At 41.4% G+C, this 16959-nt stretch overlaps 1 protein-coding gene across 8 annotated transcripts in view; it reads right to left on the bottom strand.

Moving 5' to 3' along the window:
• TPPP3 (tubulin polymerization promoting protein family member 3) overlaps positions 1–16959 on the bottom strand; it is a 134146-nt gene that overhangs the window by 44857 nt on the left and 72330 nt on the right. For 5 of the 8 annotated variants that reach the window (XR_011167894.1, XM_069085748.1, XM_069085745.1 and 2 more), the window contains exons 2-3: positions 10603–10845; positions 3459–3634 (exon numbers count right to left, since the gene is read on the bottom strand). The exons of 1 other annotated variant lie outside the window; for it this stretch is intronic. Coding sequence is in view for 6 of the 7 variants with exons in the window: in XM_069085748.1 (XP_068941849.1) it covers positions 3459–3634; positions 10603–10845 (419 nt within the window). In the remaining variant the exon portion in view is untranslated. Of the gene's footprint in view, positions 1–3458; positions 3635–10586; positions 10846–13480; positions 16954–16959 lie in introns of those variants that run through there. 2 more of the 8 variants (XM_069085750.1, XM_069085749.1) reach the window with 2 other exon arrangements.

Below are 16959 nucleotides of genomic sequence, written 5' to 3'. Positions count from 1 at the left end.
GTTAAGTGACTTGCCCAGGGTCATATAGCTAGTAAGTATTTAAGGTAGCATTTGAACTTAAGTCTTCCTGACTTCAAATCTATCCACTGTGTTATCCAGCTGGGAAAAGATGGTACAGGAGGGAGAGAGGAAGAAAGGGAGGGAAAAAAAAAAACGAGAGAGAACTGGGAAGGAGAATGAGAGATTACCCATCTTAGCCAGAGCCTTTGTGGTGTATAATATGGTAAGTACTGGCTTTGTACCTGGAAGACCTGAATTTGAATCCTGGTTTGGACCCTTAAAAGTTGTATGACCTTAAGCAAATCTCATCACTGTCTGGGCCTTGATTTCCTCATATGTAAAATAGGAAGAATATCTTAAAACTTGTATCTTACAAACTGTTTTGAAGATCAAATTTAAAATAGTATGTAATGCTGTGTTAACTGTAAGGCATTTTCAAAGGAAGAAATCTAAGCTATACATAGTCATATTTTTTAAAATGCTCTAAATCACTAATAATTAGACAAATGCAAACTAAAGCAACTCTGAGATTCCACTTCATATACATCAGATTGGCAAAGTTGATCAAAAAAATAGGAAGAATCATAAAGTATCACAGAAATGCCCGTAATACTTACTATTATTACTACTACTAAATCCAAATTACCTAATCCCCATGCTTCCAACCCCTACACATCATTTCTGATCTGGCTGTCTCATTACAAGGCCAGAAAGAACCCAGAAGTGCAAAATAAAACAGCCTCGAAGCGAGCAATGCTTACTCCAAATAGGCTGATAACAAGAGCTCAGTGTCTAACTGCTTCAAAGTAACAGTTTAATCTGATCCTAACAAAAATCCCATGAGATGGCCAGTTCAAGCACTCTTCAGTGCTTCAAGGATCTGTGTGTACTTCCACCCATGGGGGTGAATGAAGCCTGTCCTCTAGGCAGGGCTGAGCCTCACCCCAATGAGGCTGGTCCACTGCCTACAGGCACCTTGTCAGGTCTATGCCTGGGACTCTTCCAAGTCTGCAGACCATCGTGGAGGGGGGCTTTAGCAAAGGTACATTATCTCAACTTTACAGAGAAGGAAATTGACACTGACGGTACCCAGGAGCCTCGGCACTAACCAGTCTCATGGGTAACAGCCATGTCAGTAACAAAGAGCAGAGTTTAAACTAGAACCCATGTCTTGCTCTGACTGCGCAGCCAGCATCCTCTCCACAGTAACAGAGCCCTCTCCTTCAGCTTTTCAGAAAGACTCCTGGGAGAATGTGTATGGATCACCATGGGCCCACAGCCACAATCAACCACAAAAAGGACTGGGAGAGGTGCGCAGGCACTCCATCCTCCACGGGAGACCTGACGCCAGGACACAGCATGTCTCCAGGTAGCTGAGAGTTGCCCATTCAAATGATTAGAGCTAGAAGGAAGTGCAGCGATGACCTCATCCAGGCCTTTCACTTACCAAAGTCACACAGCCTATTAGTGGCAGAGCTCAGACATAAACCAGTTCCTGACTCCTAGTCTCAGGAGACATGGGTGACAGTGAGTCCCTATGTGAAATGTCTGATTTCTGTCAATGTCTTTGGAAAGTGAGGGTTCTATCCCTAGGGACAGTAAGATAAGAACTGTATTTCAATATAATTGGCTTCTTTTGCAATCCTCTGTATCAAATTTTATGCATTTATAAACACTATTCTGAGAAGGGGCCCCTTGACTTCCCCAGGGTCTATGACACGAATGGGAAGAACCGATGTTGTGGAACTCATCTCTAAGACCCTCCAAATACTCACCACGGGTATATACACACATGGAGAGAGAAGTTGTTTAACACAGTGTTAGCAACAAATATGGGAGCAGAGGAACAAGCTTGGGGCTGAGTAACAGAGCTAACTCCCGAATGTTAGCAATGAATCACAGATCAGAGATTAGACAGGGCTGTGGGCTGGATCAAGGCTGCACCCATATCCAACAGGCAGGATCACAGTTTTTAGGCTGTCTTTGTGTGACTTACAGTGAAGTCTATGGCAGAGCAGGAAAGTAGATGGGCCACGAGTCTCTGGGGAAGCGTCTGAGAAGTCTGTCGTGGCTCCAGAGTGGTATCTGAGGGTTTGCTCTTACCATTTTCTGTCTGGCACAGTTGTATGTGGCTATGGATACTGCACCTCCAGGGACGACAGTCCTTCGAGAGCTCCAGAAGCATGTCTGTTTCCCTAGGCAGCCTCTGTGGCCCATCATCAGGTCATACTACTTGGGCATCAGGAGATGGACTTCATCAAGAGGGACTTTGACAGAGCAATCACATGTTCTATAGATCTGGCCAAAGTGCCCAGAACCTCATCTTTCACCTGGGCTCAGGACTCCATGCTTGTTACTAACAGATTTCCTGCAGCCCTACTGTGGAATACTAGGATTCCATTTGCCATCAAATTGTGAAATTATTCAATTTTTGATATTTCATGTTTGTGTGAAGAGGTTATTTCTGAATCCAACATTTTTATTCTTCTAGATACCATTAAATGAAATATGATGTAATATATGTATCCTAATATATTACATTCTATTGTATTACATGATGTTAGCACATTGTATTATATTACATTACATTATTTGGAAAGAGCACTGGATTTAGAATCAAAGGACCTGAACAAGTACATCTGTGAGGTCTTGGGCAAATCACTCTGAGCCTCAGTTTGCTCAGATATACAACAAAAGGGTTAGGCTAGATGATCACTAACATCCTTTCCAACTCTAAATACTATGATCTCATTTGCAGATTATATTTTCTTCTTTATCCTGTATCAGTGCAACTAGCCCCAAGTACAATCAAGGCCTATACCACAAAGTAAACTCTAGAATTTTACCACCGACTAAGATTTTGTGAGTGTTCTTTAACCTAATTCTGTGACTTTAAGAAATCTGAAGATCCTTGGCTTAAAAGAATCATCTCTTCTGTACTCAAAAGAAATTGGGCTTATGGTCAAAAGAAGTGGGTTCACACAGAATCTCAGGATGTCAAGGGACCTCTAAGGCCAATTAGCCTGTGTACAGCTGAACAAGAATCCTCTACAACAGATCTCATAAGCGGTCCTCCACTCTGATGAATACTGGTCCTTCCACTTACTAGCTATGTGAACTGGAAAAATCACTTAATCTCCCAGAGTCAGTTTCTACCTCTGCAAAATGGGGATGATATTATTGACAGGATCATATATGCTATTATTATTATTATTTTATTCCTCACATGGGAAAAGAGAAGACTGGAGAACTGAGAACGTAAACAGACCAGGAGTCAGGACCATAACTGAATGCTATGGGTGGGGGATCATTCTGGGGGAGGAGCTGCCTCCTTTTCATTACAGAAATCTGGGAGTCTGGATGGTCACTTACTCACTCTGTGGCATATGCACTGACCCCTCTCTCAGCTGTCGCCCTTCCCTTCTCCCCAGGTCCCTCCAAGAAGTAGGATCACTCACACATCCACATCGCAGAGGTTACAGTGAAGATCTTCAATGACGTGAGCATGCTGACTACGGTTGAAGATGGGCAGGGGCCCCGAGTAGCTCTTATCCCTCACATTGGCATCTGCTGGATCGATGGAGACTGCAGTCAAGTGGACGACGAGATGGCAGATAAAGACAATTCCCATACACTGAGCCCAAGTGGTTAAAGACTCACTCTGCATGTAAATTTGGTAGACTGCCACAGAGAGTGTGGCTGTGTGGCTTTCCCACTAAGACTAGGAGTGAGCATGCTGCTCCCCAAACATCATCCTCTTCTAGCCTCAGTCCCCATTGTACTCCTTGTCCCTGGTCTCCTCCACAATATAGGGACTGGATTGATGGGCGCCTGCATACTGCCACACACAGCAGCTGTTCAGTGAATGTTACTGATAGAATAAGCCTTTGCCTTTATACCTTTAAGATGGTACAAAGCTGCACTCTGGGATACGAGAAAACTACTACTCCCATACATGAGGGAAAGGGACTGAGAACCCCAAGATTAACACAAATGTAAAACATACTGGACTGAGAAGATTTAGGCTGGAACCCAACTCTGGCACCTACTAGTTATGTGACTTAGGGAATGAGAGTTAACTCTTCTGGCCTCAGCTTTCTCATCCCTAAAATGGAGATATACTTGTACTCCCTAACACATAGAGTTGTGAGAAATTCTGAGTGCTTTATCAATGTTATGACACTGGAAAAACCATAAGTTATTTTTATTGATTAGAAGCAGCCTAGTGCTGTAAGAGGAATGGATGAAGGATCAGGAGATGTGGTCTCTTCCCAGCTCTGCTCATACTTGGCCCTGTGACTCTGGGAAGGTCACGTAATATCTTGGAGGTCAAGTCTCCTCATTTGTAGAATGAAAGGTGTTAAACGAAATTATGTGGAAGAGCTCTTCTAGCACTAACATTCTGGGAAGTCATCTCCTGAAAGTAGACCCCACACCTCTCCTCTATGCTCAGCACAACAATGTCAATGGAGTACAGTACACAGGGAAAGGCTGAAGTAGGAACAGAGCACAATCATTTGTCGGGCTCTCCTGGCTCCCAGTTACTAATCATGAACTCCTAGAATGTTGTCAGAGCTTCTGGACTCAGCCACGGACTGCCAAATGTAACTAGGGAGGGAGTAGGGTGTAATGCAAAGACGACTCAATTTGGCATCAGGAGATATTTAGCTTGTCTCCTTGGGTCGGTTACTTCTCTTTGGCTCACAGCTCCTCATTTGTAAGCTACAGAAAAGGTCCTTTTGAGTTGTAAATCCTATGATCTGAGATACCCCCTCATCAGAGATACCAGGAGCAGTAACACCTCCCTGGCCCTGTCACCTTTGCTGATCTGACTAAAGCACCAAATGTTGTTGGCAGGTATGAGCTCTTAGGCCTACTGGACTCAGTTTCTCCGTGCTGGGGGAGGAGGGTTATGGGGTGGGTAGTGATATTTGGTACAACCTACTTATATTACAATGATCCTGGGTCCTCCTATAGTCTATCTATGCCAAAGAGCTAGAGAAGGAGCCAGTCTGGAGGGAATCAGGTCCACCTCTGGGCAGTGGGAAGGGGGGAAGTACTCTGAAAAGTCCTGCTGAAGCCAATCAACACAACATGTGAGCACTCGATGCTGCCTTTTCTATGTCCAGTCTGGTAATGAATGACCTCATACTGACGATCTACTTGGAGACAGCCAAAGTATGACTAAACTACACCCAGAAGATGTTACATCCAAAAAAGGTTTCCTATAACACCCAGAAACAACGCAGGAACCAGTGGATTAGAAGACATATGACCTGCATTTAAAACTTGGTTCACTTACTTACTAATTGGGTTATACAGGTAAACCTCAAGTTTCCTTATCTGTAAAATGAAGACAGTCCTAGCTCAAATTGAGAAGGGGGAAAGAGAGGGAGAAAGAGGGAGGGAAGGAGAGGAGTAGAGAGGGAGAGAGAGGGAGGGAGAGAGAGAGAGAACAAGCGGGTTTCTTAAGTATTTATTTACTCTGTGCCAGGCACTGTGTTAAGAGCTAGGATACAAACAGAAGCAAAAAAGAAAGTTCCCACTCTCAAAGAGCTTATGGCTTACAGTTTACAAAGCATGATATATGAAAAACCACTAGTCTTAAAAGAGTTGATCACTACATACTTCTGGTGATTCATGTGAATATCAGTGACATTGACAAAAGGAATCTAGAAAGTGTTGCTAAAGACTATGACATCTTGGGCAAGAAATGGAAATACAAAAAGGGAAAAGGACCCATATATATTTCTAGCAGCTCTTTCTGTGGTGGCCAAGAATTGGAAATTAAAGGAATGCTCATCAATTGGAGAATGGCTGAACAAGTTGTGGTATATAAATGTAATGGCATACTACTGTACTCTAAGAAATGATGAGCAAGATGATTTCAGAAAAACCTGGAAAGACTTACACAAACTCGTGCAAAGTGAAGTGGGCAGAACCAGAAGAACATTGTACACAGTAACAGAACACTGTACAATGATCAATTGTGAATGACATAGTTATTCTCAGCAATACAATGATCCAAGATAATTCCAAAGGACTCACGATGAAAAATTCTATCCACCTCCAGAGAAAGAACTGATGAGTCAGAATGAATATTCAAGCACTATTTTTGATTTTTAAAAATTTTTATGAGGTTTTTTGTTTGTTTTCTTTCACATGACTAATATGAAAAATGTTTTGTATGATTGCACATGTATACCATATATCAAACTGCTTACCATCTCAGGGAAGGGGAAGGAGAGGGAAAGAATGTAGAACTCAAAATGTTAAAAAATGAATGTTAAAAATTATTTTTGTATGCAATTGAGAAAAATAAAATTTTTTTAAAAAAAAGAAATGAAAAGACCTTGGACTTTAATCACTGCTGTCCATCAAAGACAAAGGATTAAAAAGAAAAAAGCAGGCTTGAGAAGTAAGCCATCAGGTTAAGACAGTGTCTGAGAATGAGATTTTTATTTCTGGATCAGAGCTTAAAATAAAAGAATGACAGACTCCTCAGGGATGGACTGCACTAACAAGGACTGATAATAGTGTATTTATCCCCTCCTCCTTGCTTCTTTACAGAAATGTGGGATTATGAGTTTGGAGTATCATTTATATTATGTCAGGCTTTTATGACATGTTGGTTAGTTTCACTAAACTGTTTTTTATCCTTTTTTTTTTTTTGCTTTTTGGAGGGGCAATTGGGGTTAAGTGACTTACCCAAGGTCACACAGCTAGTTTTTGTGTTGTGTCTGAGGTTTTGAACTCAGGTCCTCCTGACTCCAGGGCCGGTACTCTATTCACTGCGCCACTTAGCTGCCCCTTTTTATACTTTTTTTTAATGCTTTATTGTAATAGATGGTTCTCTCTGAAGGTGAGAGAGAAGGGATGCATTAGGAAACGCATGCAACAGGGAGGCCAGTTAGAAGGCTACTGTGATTGTCCAGGTAAAAAAGTATGAGAACCTGAACTAGGGCAGGGAAAGAAGGGGACATATACAAAAGCTGACTTGAAACAGAAACAAGATCAGGCAATAAGAATAGGACATCATAGCCTAAAACACGACAGAGACGTTAACCCAGAAGGGCAGAGAAGCTTCTCAAGAAGAAAACTCACAAGGCACAAAGAGAAATAATTCCATAAGGAAGAAAACAGGGGAATTGTCTAAAGATACTAATGTAGATACACAGGGAACCCAATCATCAATTTAGCTTTTGGAAAGATGTGTAAAACATGACTAATGTGGAAATGTGTTTAATAGGAATGTATTTTGTAGAGCCCATATCAGATTGTGAGCTATCTTTGGGAGGGAGGGGGAGAAAATTTAAAACTTATGGAAATGAATGTTGAAAACTAAAAACAAATAATTTAATAAATGGGGGGGGGGATAAGATGTATAAAGAAGAAGATGGGAATGAAGGCAGGTTATGAACAATCAATATAAAAGTGCAGCCCAGACCTGTAAAAATGTTATCAAGAGTGCCCATGTTCAGAATGAACTATGGCTGGCATGAAAAGCCAAGGACAAGAAAAAGGGAGGTAGCAGTTGTTGTTTTTAAAGCTTTATGAAATTAAAAAGGTTCAAAGTAGGGAAAGTGTCCCTCTGCTCAAGATAAAGGAAATGTAAATAACTGACACCTGGGGAAGAGGGATGCTCATCTCTTATTCTGCTTCTAATTTATTTGAAAAGAATAATGAGTTTTGGACTAGAGAAAACAAAATAAAAGTAGCTATAGTAGCTCTGATAACAGAAGTAAGCAGGGGATAAGATCTGCTCTAAGGAGTCAAGTCTTGAGGCCAAATGAGTCACATCCCAAGATCACACTTATTCTAAGAATTGGTGGACATGATGACTGAGCAAACTTTCCACAACTGCTTTAAGGCCTCAGGGAATGAGAGAGTAATACAGGCCTAGACAAAAGCAAATGTCCTGATTTCTTTGTTTTGTTTTTTAAAAAGGAAAAGAATGGAATCTAAACTTTAGGTCAATTAGTTTTCATTTAAATTTCTGGCAAAATTATAGATGCAATTATATTAAAAGTAATGAACTTGTAGAAAAGGGAACAATGATCACCACAAGCCAAAAAGACTTCATTAAGAAGAGTTCATGTGAAAAGTTAAGACGTTTCCTTTTATGACAGAGTTCCTAGACTGGCAGGACCATATAAAATCTGGGTAGGGAAAGAAGGGGACATATACAAAAGAACTTGAACTGGATGACTAGCCAGATACAGAGCAGTCATCAGGCCTTCAGTACCACTGCAGAAGGAGATTGGATGTGGAATGCTTCAGGAAGCTCTGCTTCTCTCTGCTCCATCTGACTTCTTTACCTATAACTTGGATAAAGGCATAAATGACAGAAAGATCAACTTTGCTGATAGCAAAAAGCCAGAAGCTGGTAGATAACAAAAAGATATCAGAGTAAGAATCCAGAAAAGAGCTTCACAGACTAGAAGATTAGGCTAAAACTAAGAGGAAGTTTGAGAGCTAAATGCAAAGTTTCATACTTAAACTGGGAGTGAATTGGCTAGACAACAGCTGGCCTCAAAAAGAGCAGCGTGTTTTTGTGGTCTGCAATATGAGTCAACAGTAAGACAAAGAAGCTGGAAAACCTAATGTGATCTTAAATTTTGAAAACTGTCGAGTCCAATGTCCGTGTAAGGAGGCAAGATAACGATCTTCAGGTTTTCTATTTGCATATGAGGCAACCCTAGCACAAAGACAGGGAAGTCTCTCAGCACCGTCACACAGAATGGGCTCAGAACAAGGACCTCACATGGCTCCACACTGTCACACAGCATACGCAACAATCAATGACCGTCATGTACACCTCAAGGCCCCCTTCATATGGGAGAAAAAAAGGAGTAACATCAGTGGGACTAACACTCTCCTGCTCTCACTAGCATACATGCCTAGATGATTAAAAAGTAGCTCTTTGTGCAGTAGGCGAGGCTGGCAGAGCCCAGCGAGATCTCCCCTTTGGGTGCTGGAAGGATCTGGGGCGGCTTAGCAGGCAGGCTCAGCGAAAAGAGAACAACAACAGCTGAAGAGTGTTGGACAAAGAAGGCTCTTACTCAATTATACTTTGACTTAAAAGACATGTGTTCAGTAAAACATCTAACCTTTTTGGTAAATTAAAGTCAATTCAGTTCATAAATACATATTAAGCTCTTACTATGCAGCATGGGGTCATGGAAAGAGCATGGAATTAGGAGTCAGAGAACGTGGACTGAACTTCTAACTCTGCTACTTATTACCTATATGAATGACCTTGAGGAAAAAAACACTTTGCTTCCCTGGCTCTCATTTTTCTCCTCTGTAGAACGAGGAGACTGGACTAGAAAAGAATCACTAAGATTTCTCTTAGCTCTAAACCCTACTGCCCTCTGATTACGACAATAATAATGATGGTGATATAAGGCATTAGACCAGGCCCTGGGGATGCAAAGATTAATAAATAGTCCAGTCCCTTCAAGAAGGATGAGACATATACAAATATCACCAGCACAATACTTCAATATTTTAAGGATTCATTATTGCATCAGTATCACTATTTTCTCCAGGGACCACTATCCCTTTTTGTCCTTCTGAATTGCTATAGGTTAAAAAAGAAAGAAAGGCATCTTAGGCTAAGCACTGTTCTGGTGATACATAAGTCTCTCTACCCTTAGCTGGCTGGTCCCCAGATGCTCTAAATCCCTTTGCTGAGATTGCCCTTGAAGCCTTCCTGCCAGAGCTTGTATTCTACAAATATAACTAGGGTCACCTCTATGGAGGAATTCTGATACACAACTAATCTTAAATCAAATCACGTTTCAAAACCCCTGAGGCATTTTCTATTTAAGGGGACTCTACAATAAATTCTTTTGTAAAGTAACCAATTCTTTATTATGCTTACCCTGTCATTTATATTTTGTGCAAACCTGGTTTTCCAAATGCTGAGTTTACATAAAGTGATTTGCACCTATAATAACCTGGTAAATACTGCTTCTTTTTCAACAGCATTTAATGTTTAACAGTGTCTATCTCATCAGATGGAATCTCACAAAAACTTAGTGAGTTAACTCTATTACTAATATTTTTACCTATGAGGAAATAAGACTCCAAGAGAGTAAGAGGCATTGAACATCATCACCAAGGAAATTTTGAGACCATCTGGTTATTCTCAGGCTCCTTAGCTTCTTCCATTACAGCCCAAATGCTACCTCCTAAAAGTTTCCTGAGCCCCCTTGAGATTACTTTGAGTATACTCTACATTGACTCATCCATAAACATGCTACATCATTCCGGTAAAATGCAAGCTTCTTGAGGTCAGGAACTGCTTCGTTATGTCTTTATATCACTGACCCCCGTCACAGTCAATGCCTTACCCATGGCAGAAGCTTAATAAGCACTTGTTCAAAAATCCCCCTCTTATTTTACAGATGAGGAAATGGAGGCTCTGAGGGGAGAGGTGACTGGCCCCTCGACCCATGGGTAGTTAGTTGGTGGCAGAGTTGGGCCTTGCCTGTGCTCACTGATCCAATATTCCACCTTCCTCAGACCCATGTTAAGTTCCAAAAGAAGCCAACCCCCCGAAAACTGCCAGCACACCTCACCATCTCCCAAGGATACAGCGTAGCCAGCAGGCACCCACGGGTGAGGCAGGAGGGGAACGAGGATCCCAAAGCCAATCAGAGCAAAGAAGAGGTACAGCAGCCAAGCCACAATCTGGAATGGGTGTGGGGGCCAACTCCAACCATTCCTCCGAGATCGCTGGCCACAAAGCTCAGGGGATGGCCCACTGCCCTTGTCTGAAGTGGTCCATTCAGGCTTCTCTGGAGCTGTCTTATTAGAGGGCTTGTTGCAGATGTTCATCTCCAGAGAAATGAGAAAAAGGAAGATCCTATTAGCATTAATTCCTGTAGACACTGGCCCCAAAGCCCAGAACCCCAGTCAAAGCCCTATTGAATATGATTTCTTTGTATCTGTTCTGCAAGTAGGTAAACCACTTGTGTGGACAATGGGAGTGGGAAGGGGGATGGGAGCAGATAACTCACTTAAAGGTATAGGACAAGTCACTGTGCCAAAATTTAATAGGAGCTTCCAGAGGTCTATACTGGATACACCACAGTGGCTTGTCACTTTAAGTGTTTTCTCTTCTCGTTCATCAAAGCATAAACAAAGGCATGTAATCATTCAGTAATGCTGAATAAATATATAAATAATAAAAAAGCTGTTGTGCCAACAATAACAAAAACACATGCTGATTCTGTTAAGATTAGTTAGCCATCTCCTATTATCAGGTTATGATTAAACCCAAACAAAAGGGCTTCTGTATCCTTAGTTAATCTAACAGTAGCTAATGCAGGGACTGTTGGCATATTCCCTGGGCCTCATCTCTGACCCCAGTCTAGAATGCCAATTTAGGGCAGAAAGGCAAGTTTCATTGTATGGTCATTATTATTACCACCTAAGTAACACTACAGCATGTGTTTCCTTTGATCTAGGAGAAACAGGAAAAACTTATGACAAGGGACCAAAAACCATTACTGTTATAATTGTTATTAATATAGCTTGTTTCTATAGAACTTTGTAAAGCACCCTCTTCACAACAATTCTTTGACATGCAGGGCATGGAGCATTATCTCCATTTTATAAAGGAAAATTAAAGCTCAGAGAATTCACAAAATACAGCTATAAGGAACCTGTGTGGCCATCCTGGTCCAAACTATCGCTGAAGAATGATCCTTTTCTACAACATAGCCAGCAAGTGGTCATCCAACACCTGGCTGAAGCCCCACTGAAGGGGATCCATTACCTCCCAAGGCAGACCATTCTGGATCACTCTAATTGTTACTGGCTTGTCCACAGTGACATGGCTAAGGGGTAGAACCAGAACTTTTATGACTCCCAGTTCAGTGTCACCCAGCAGATCACGCTGGAGAGGAAACGCCAGGTGGGCTGGCTATGTCTAGCCCTAGATCTCAATGGCTTGGAGCTAAAGGTTGAGATCCCATTCCCTTCTATCAGACACTTCCACACTTTGTGGGACTACATGTCTTTAAGTAGTTCTATTCAAATGTTACTTTTTAGAATCCATTGGATAAGTATAAGGTGACTAAATTCTATGTTCTATGTTCTCTGACTTGGCTATCCAATGCTTAGGGGAAGTCCCAGCTGGTTGGTCCTCAATGCCAGTAATTATGCAGTTCTCAGATGGCAGTTACCCACATGGTTGGCCTGCTACCTAGGAGAAAATAACTTCTAAAACATTTACCTGGAAACCTTAATCCTTAATCCTACAAAGAGAGAGCAACTGTGACACACCCAGGTGGAAGTGCTATCATTAAGAGAAAGAGAATCTTAATTTACAGACCTGCACCAGGCAACCACAAAGGAATGGAGTCTAGATAAGTCTTCCCAATGTGAGGATAACTCCTTACATGGCTAAAAACATACTTTCATATGTTTTTATGTTTTCATATGTTTTATGTAAAAACATACTTTCATAGCCTCGCCCCACCTATACAACAGAGAGTTCTCAGAAGGAGGACTCTGGGGGTGGCTAGGTGGTGCAGTGAGTAAAGCGCCGGCCCGGGAGTCAGGAGGACCCGAGTTCGGTTCCAGCCTCAGACACTTAACACCCACACAAAAAAAAAATAGCCGTGTAACCTTGGGCAAGTTACTTAACCCCAATTTCCCTCCAAAAAAATAAAGGCAAAAAAAAAAAGGAGTCTGCACATATTCTTCCATGTGCCCTTCAACAAATCATTCTCCTTCTCTGGAGCATAATTTCTCCTAAAACTAAAAGAAGGGTGAACTAGCTGGAGTCTAAGGACGACAGAACTCCAAATATATGATCCCACAAGTGTTAAAACTTTTATAATTTCCCATTAACACCCTTTACAAGCAGAAAATTCTTCCTTAGAAATAATCTCATTCTTTCCTGCCAAAATTAAAGCCATTTCCTCAATTCCTTACAGTGCTTATGTAGAATGGCTGGTCACAATTTTCCTTAATAACAACCCTTCACATATCTGAACATCATCAAAACACTTAGAATCACAGAATCTTTAACTTGAAAAGTCCCATCTAGTTCAATATGCAAGAATCCCATTTACTCTTCGACTTCTCTTCTCAAGGTCAAATCTAACTTTCTTAGCTTCTTCACAAAATCCCTGGTTTCAACTCCTCATTTATTTTCCTTGCCCTTCTTAGAACTCTTTCTGGTTTTTCAAATTTCCCTAGCTATGAATCTCTAGTCTGGAAACTACATGAAATGTAACTACAAAGTTGAGATTCTAGTTTTCAAAAATAAAAGGAGCAGAATGTGTTAAAAGAAATGACTGTTACCCATTAAAGTAGTCATCTTGGGATATTATAACGTTATCGTAACTATGCTTCCATTGCTGAAACATTTTTAAAATTCCTTTTTAGGGACTTACACCAAAGCCTGAATCACTATATAGGAATGCATGAATAAACAAAAAAGCGTTTATTAAGCACTTACTGTGTTCCAAGTGTATCTCACTGTTGGAGAGAAAGGGAAAGCACCCCTTCCCTTCAGGCTTCATAAACTGCCAGTTGTAGAGAGCACTAGGTTATAGCACCAGGCCTGCAGCTGACTCTTCCCTGGGCCACCAACCCTCTGGCCAGTGTCAAGGCCAGGGTCAAGACTGTCCAAGCTCCAGCAGCTGCCAGCTGGTGAAGATCCAGCTGATCCTCCCCACAACTGAGGCAGCTGAAGAAGAGGAAAAGGATGGGCCTCCCCACCCCACCCAGAAGCTGAGGCCAAATTGCCATGAAGCAGTTGTTTTAACTCAGGCCCTATACTTTCTATGGCATATCCTCAGTGTTGGTAAATGTTCATTGTCAGAGAATTTATTAGACTTAGTCAAAAGATATTTTGATCAAATGAATTTTTCTAAAATGCCAATTTGTAATGAGATTGTGTGAAAGTCCCTTTTTTTTCCTCTGGGTCTCAGTTTTCTTTCTTTCTTTCATTTTTTTTTTTTTTGAGGGTGGAAGGCAAGGCATTTGTGGTTAAGTGACTTGCCCAAGGTCACACAAGTGGGTCAAGTGTCTGAGGTTGAATTTGAACTCAGATCCTCCCGACTCCAGGGCCAGTGCTCTATTCACTACACCACCTAGCAGCCCCCTGTTTTTTCTTTTGTAAAGGGATGATGTCCCCAATAATGTTCCTCTCTTACTCTGACAATAGCTGTGTAAACATTAACAGGTTATTTCACTTCCTGAAGCTTCCTAACTGGAAAAATGGATATGATATTAATTGCACTACTTTGTACAGCTGCGAGGCTCAAATGAGAAAATGTAGGTAAAATACCTTTGCAAACTGTAAGGCAACATTTATATACTAGCCATTATTATGATGTAATTTTCTCGTGACTTGTTAATGATGTCTTTAATGGCAGTATAAAATAACATTTAAATAGCACTTCATGATTTACAAAATGCTTTTTTCCCTAGCATTCTCTTCCAGCCTTAATCCTGCTTCTCTAGGGGAAACTAACTTACTACCCATTCCAGTAACAGCAGCCACAAGAGAGGGAACATGACTGAGTGAAGTGGGCAGAACCAGGAGAGCATTGTACGCAGTAACAACAACACTGTGCAAGAATGAACTCTGATACATTTAGCTTTTTCTTAGCAATACAATGATCCAAGACAATTCCAGAAGACTCATGATGGAAAATGCTATCCACATCCAGAGAAATAACTATGCAGTCTGAATGCAGATCAAAGCATACTATTTTCACTTTTTTTCTGTTTTCTTTTGTGGTTTTTCCCTTTTGTTCTGTTTCCTTTTTAACAACATGACTAATTGGAAATATATTTAATATGACTGTATATGTAAAACTTATATCAGATTGCTTGATGTCTTGGAGAGGGAGGGAGAAAAAATTGGAACTCAAAAACTTATAAAAGTGAATGTTGAAAACAATCTTTTATATATAATTTTTAAAAATACTATTAAGTATGGGGGAAAAGAGAGGAAGCATCATCAGAATAAGTAAAGCTCCAAAGTGAGTATTTTGAAGGGCAATATTTATTTGAATGTCATAAATTCAGATCTATCTGTTTTTTAAGCTGCCCTGTTGTATTTAGCCATACAAATAGAGGGAATAAATTTCTTGAAGAACCAGCTGAGTGGACAACACTAGGAGCCATAGACAGTTGTTTAGAAGTCATCCATGCCACTCAGTCAGAGGCCCAGCAATGCAATGCCCAAAATCTAGGTGCCTTTGGAAGCAAGCCATCGATAGTAGGAAATGTATCCAGATTGGAGACCACTGTTTGGCCCAGGGTGATGTTTGTGTAAGGCTTTCCTGCCAGTGGGGGAAAGGAGGTGAAGGGGGGTCATGCCTGACAGTGACTAGCCAAGCCTGACTCTAAAAGAGCCCCTGAATAATTCACCAGAAACTGAAGCCAGCTGGCCAAGAAACAAAGCCTGCCCTCAAAATCCAGTGCCAGCTTTTAACAACTTACGACAATTTCGTTTAAGGAGTTTATGGCCATGAATTCCTTCAACATGGATGATTTTGATTTTGAAAAGGGGGGAGGGGGCAAAGCCAAACACAAAAGCCCCACATCTGGGGCACAAGATGTGTCAATGAAATCCAGATGAGTTCCCCAGGCGGCTCCTCCCCTTTCAGCACTTCCCTGGGAGACCTAGCCTGAAAAGAAGCTTCTCTACTCTGGGAGACAACACTGCCAATTCCACACTAGTTGGTCAGGGCCAGAGCCAAGCATGGCCCAGAAAACAGCTCTGCCACATGGGCTGCACTTTTCCCACTGGAACATCATTAGCAAACACCAATTGGCCTCCTCACTGCCCTGCCTGCCTATACAAAGAAGTGAATGTGAAAGAGACACGCTCCTTGTCCTTTGGGAAAGCAACACAGGGTCAACAACATAACATACTTGCTGTAGCATATGTGGTAAATGCTAAAGACTCAAAACACTGACCACAATTTTCTTTTCTTAAGTTCTTTTTCTGAGCCTGTGGCCTGGCACATAGTAATCCTTTTTTCTTTAAATCTAATATGGAATGACCTTGTGAAATAAATAAAGAGAGAAGGAAAGATAAGAGAATGAGACAAAATGTATTTTGTCAAGCTAATGAGGAAACCAGGAGAGATCAGGCCCAGTTGGGTTTCTATTCTGTCTCTTCCAGTAACCTCATTTAAAGGTCCCACTCACATATACATGTCAAGCAATCTTGGGTATTGTTCTGGAAGAAAATCCAAGAGCACCCATAGTGATGGGGTATGGAGGGGAGAAGAATCTATTTGAGAGTAACTTTTCCTTCTTTCTCTAAGGGTCTAGGTGTAAATACCTATAAACTATATACTACATCTAATACACTAGTCTCCCCAGTCCATCTCCCTTAACCAGGGAGGGAAATGTAGTCCCTTCTTCCTTCTTACCACCCCAAACCCCAATCCTCTGGCAAAGTCCCTATATCCATGTTCACCCTTGCTGGGCCATCCCTCACTATGTCTCACCCCTGAGATCTTTTAACCTATCTACAGCTTCTCTTGTCTTCAGCTATCCTTACCCCATGATCCACCTTGGTTACAGGTCTCCTAAACCATATTAACTTGCTCTGCTGCTCCAACTCCAAGTTCCATATTTCCATTCCCCACACCCCACATCCCAGATTGCTAATCTAAGTCCTTAAAAATCTTGTAAAAAAAAGTGGGGGAGACTTCTCATACTCCTACACTACATACCTTGCAAACTCTGATTTCATGCCCCTTCATCTTGCCGCTCATGTCTATACTCTATTGCCCATGAATTATACCCAGCCCTACATCCATCCTTTGACCCCATTCCATGTCACACACACACACTCCCTCTCAGTCCACTACATTCATCACTTTTTTATGTTCCCACATCATCCTTTCTCTCTCTCTCTCTCTCTCTCTCTCTCTCTGTCTCTCTCTCTCTCTCTCTCACACACACACA

The sequence above is a fragment of the Petaurus breviceps genome, unplaced genomic scaffold (assembly GCF_028583685.1).
Source record: "Petaurus breviceps papuanus isolate PSGF00001 unplaced genomic scaffold, PetGlider_PUasm1.0 176, whole genome shotgun sequence".
NCBI classification, from domain to species: domain Eukaryota; kingdom Metazoa; phylum Chordata; class Mammalia; order Diprotodontia; family Petauridae; genus Petaurus; species Petaurus breviceps.
The sequence above is the reverse complement of the archived record's forward strand: the minus strand, read 5'-3'. Positions and strand labels throughout refer to the sequence as shown.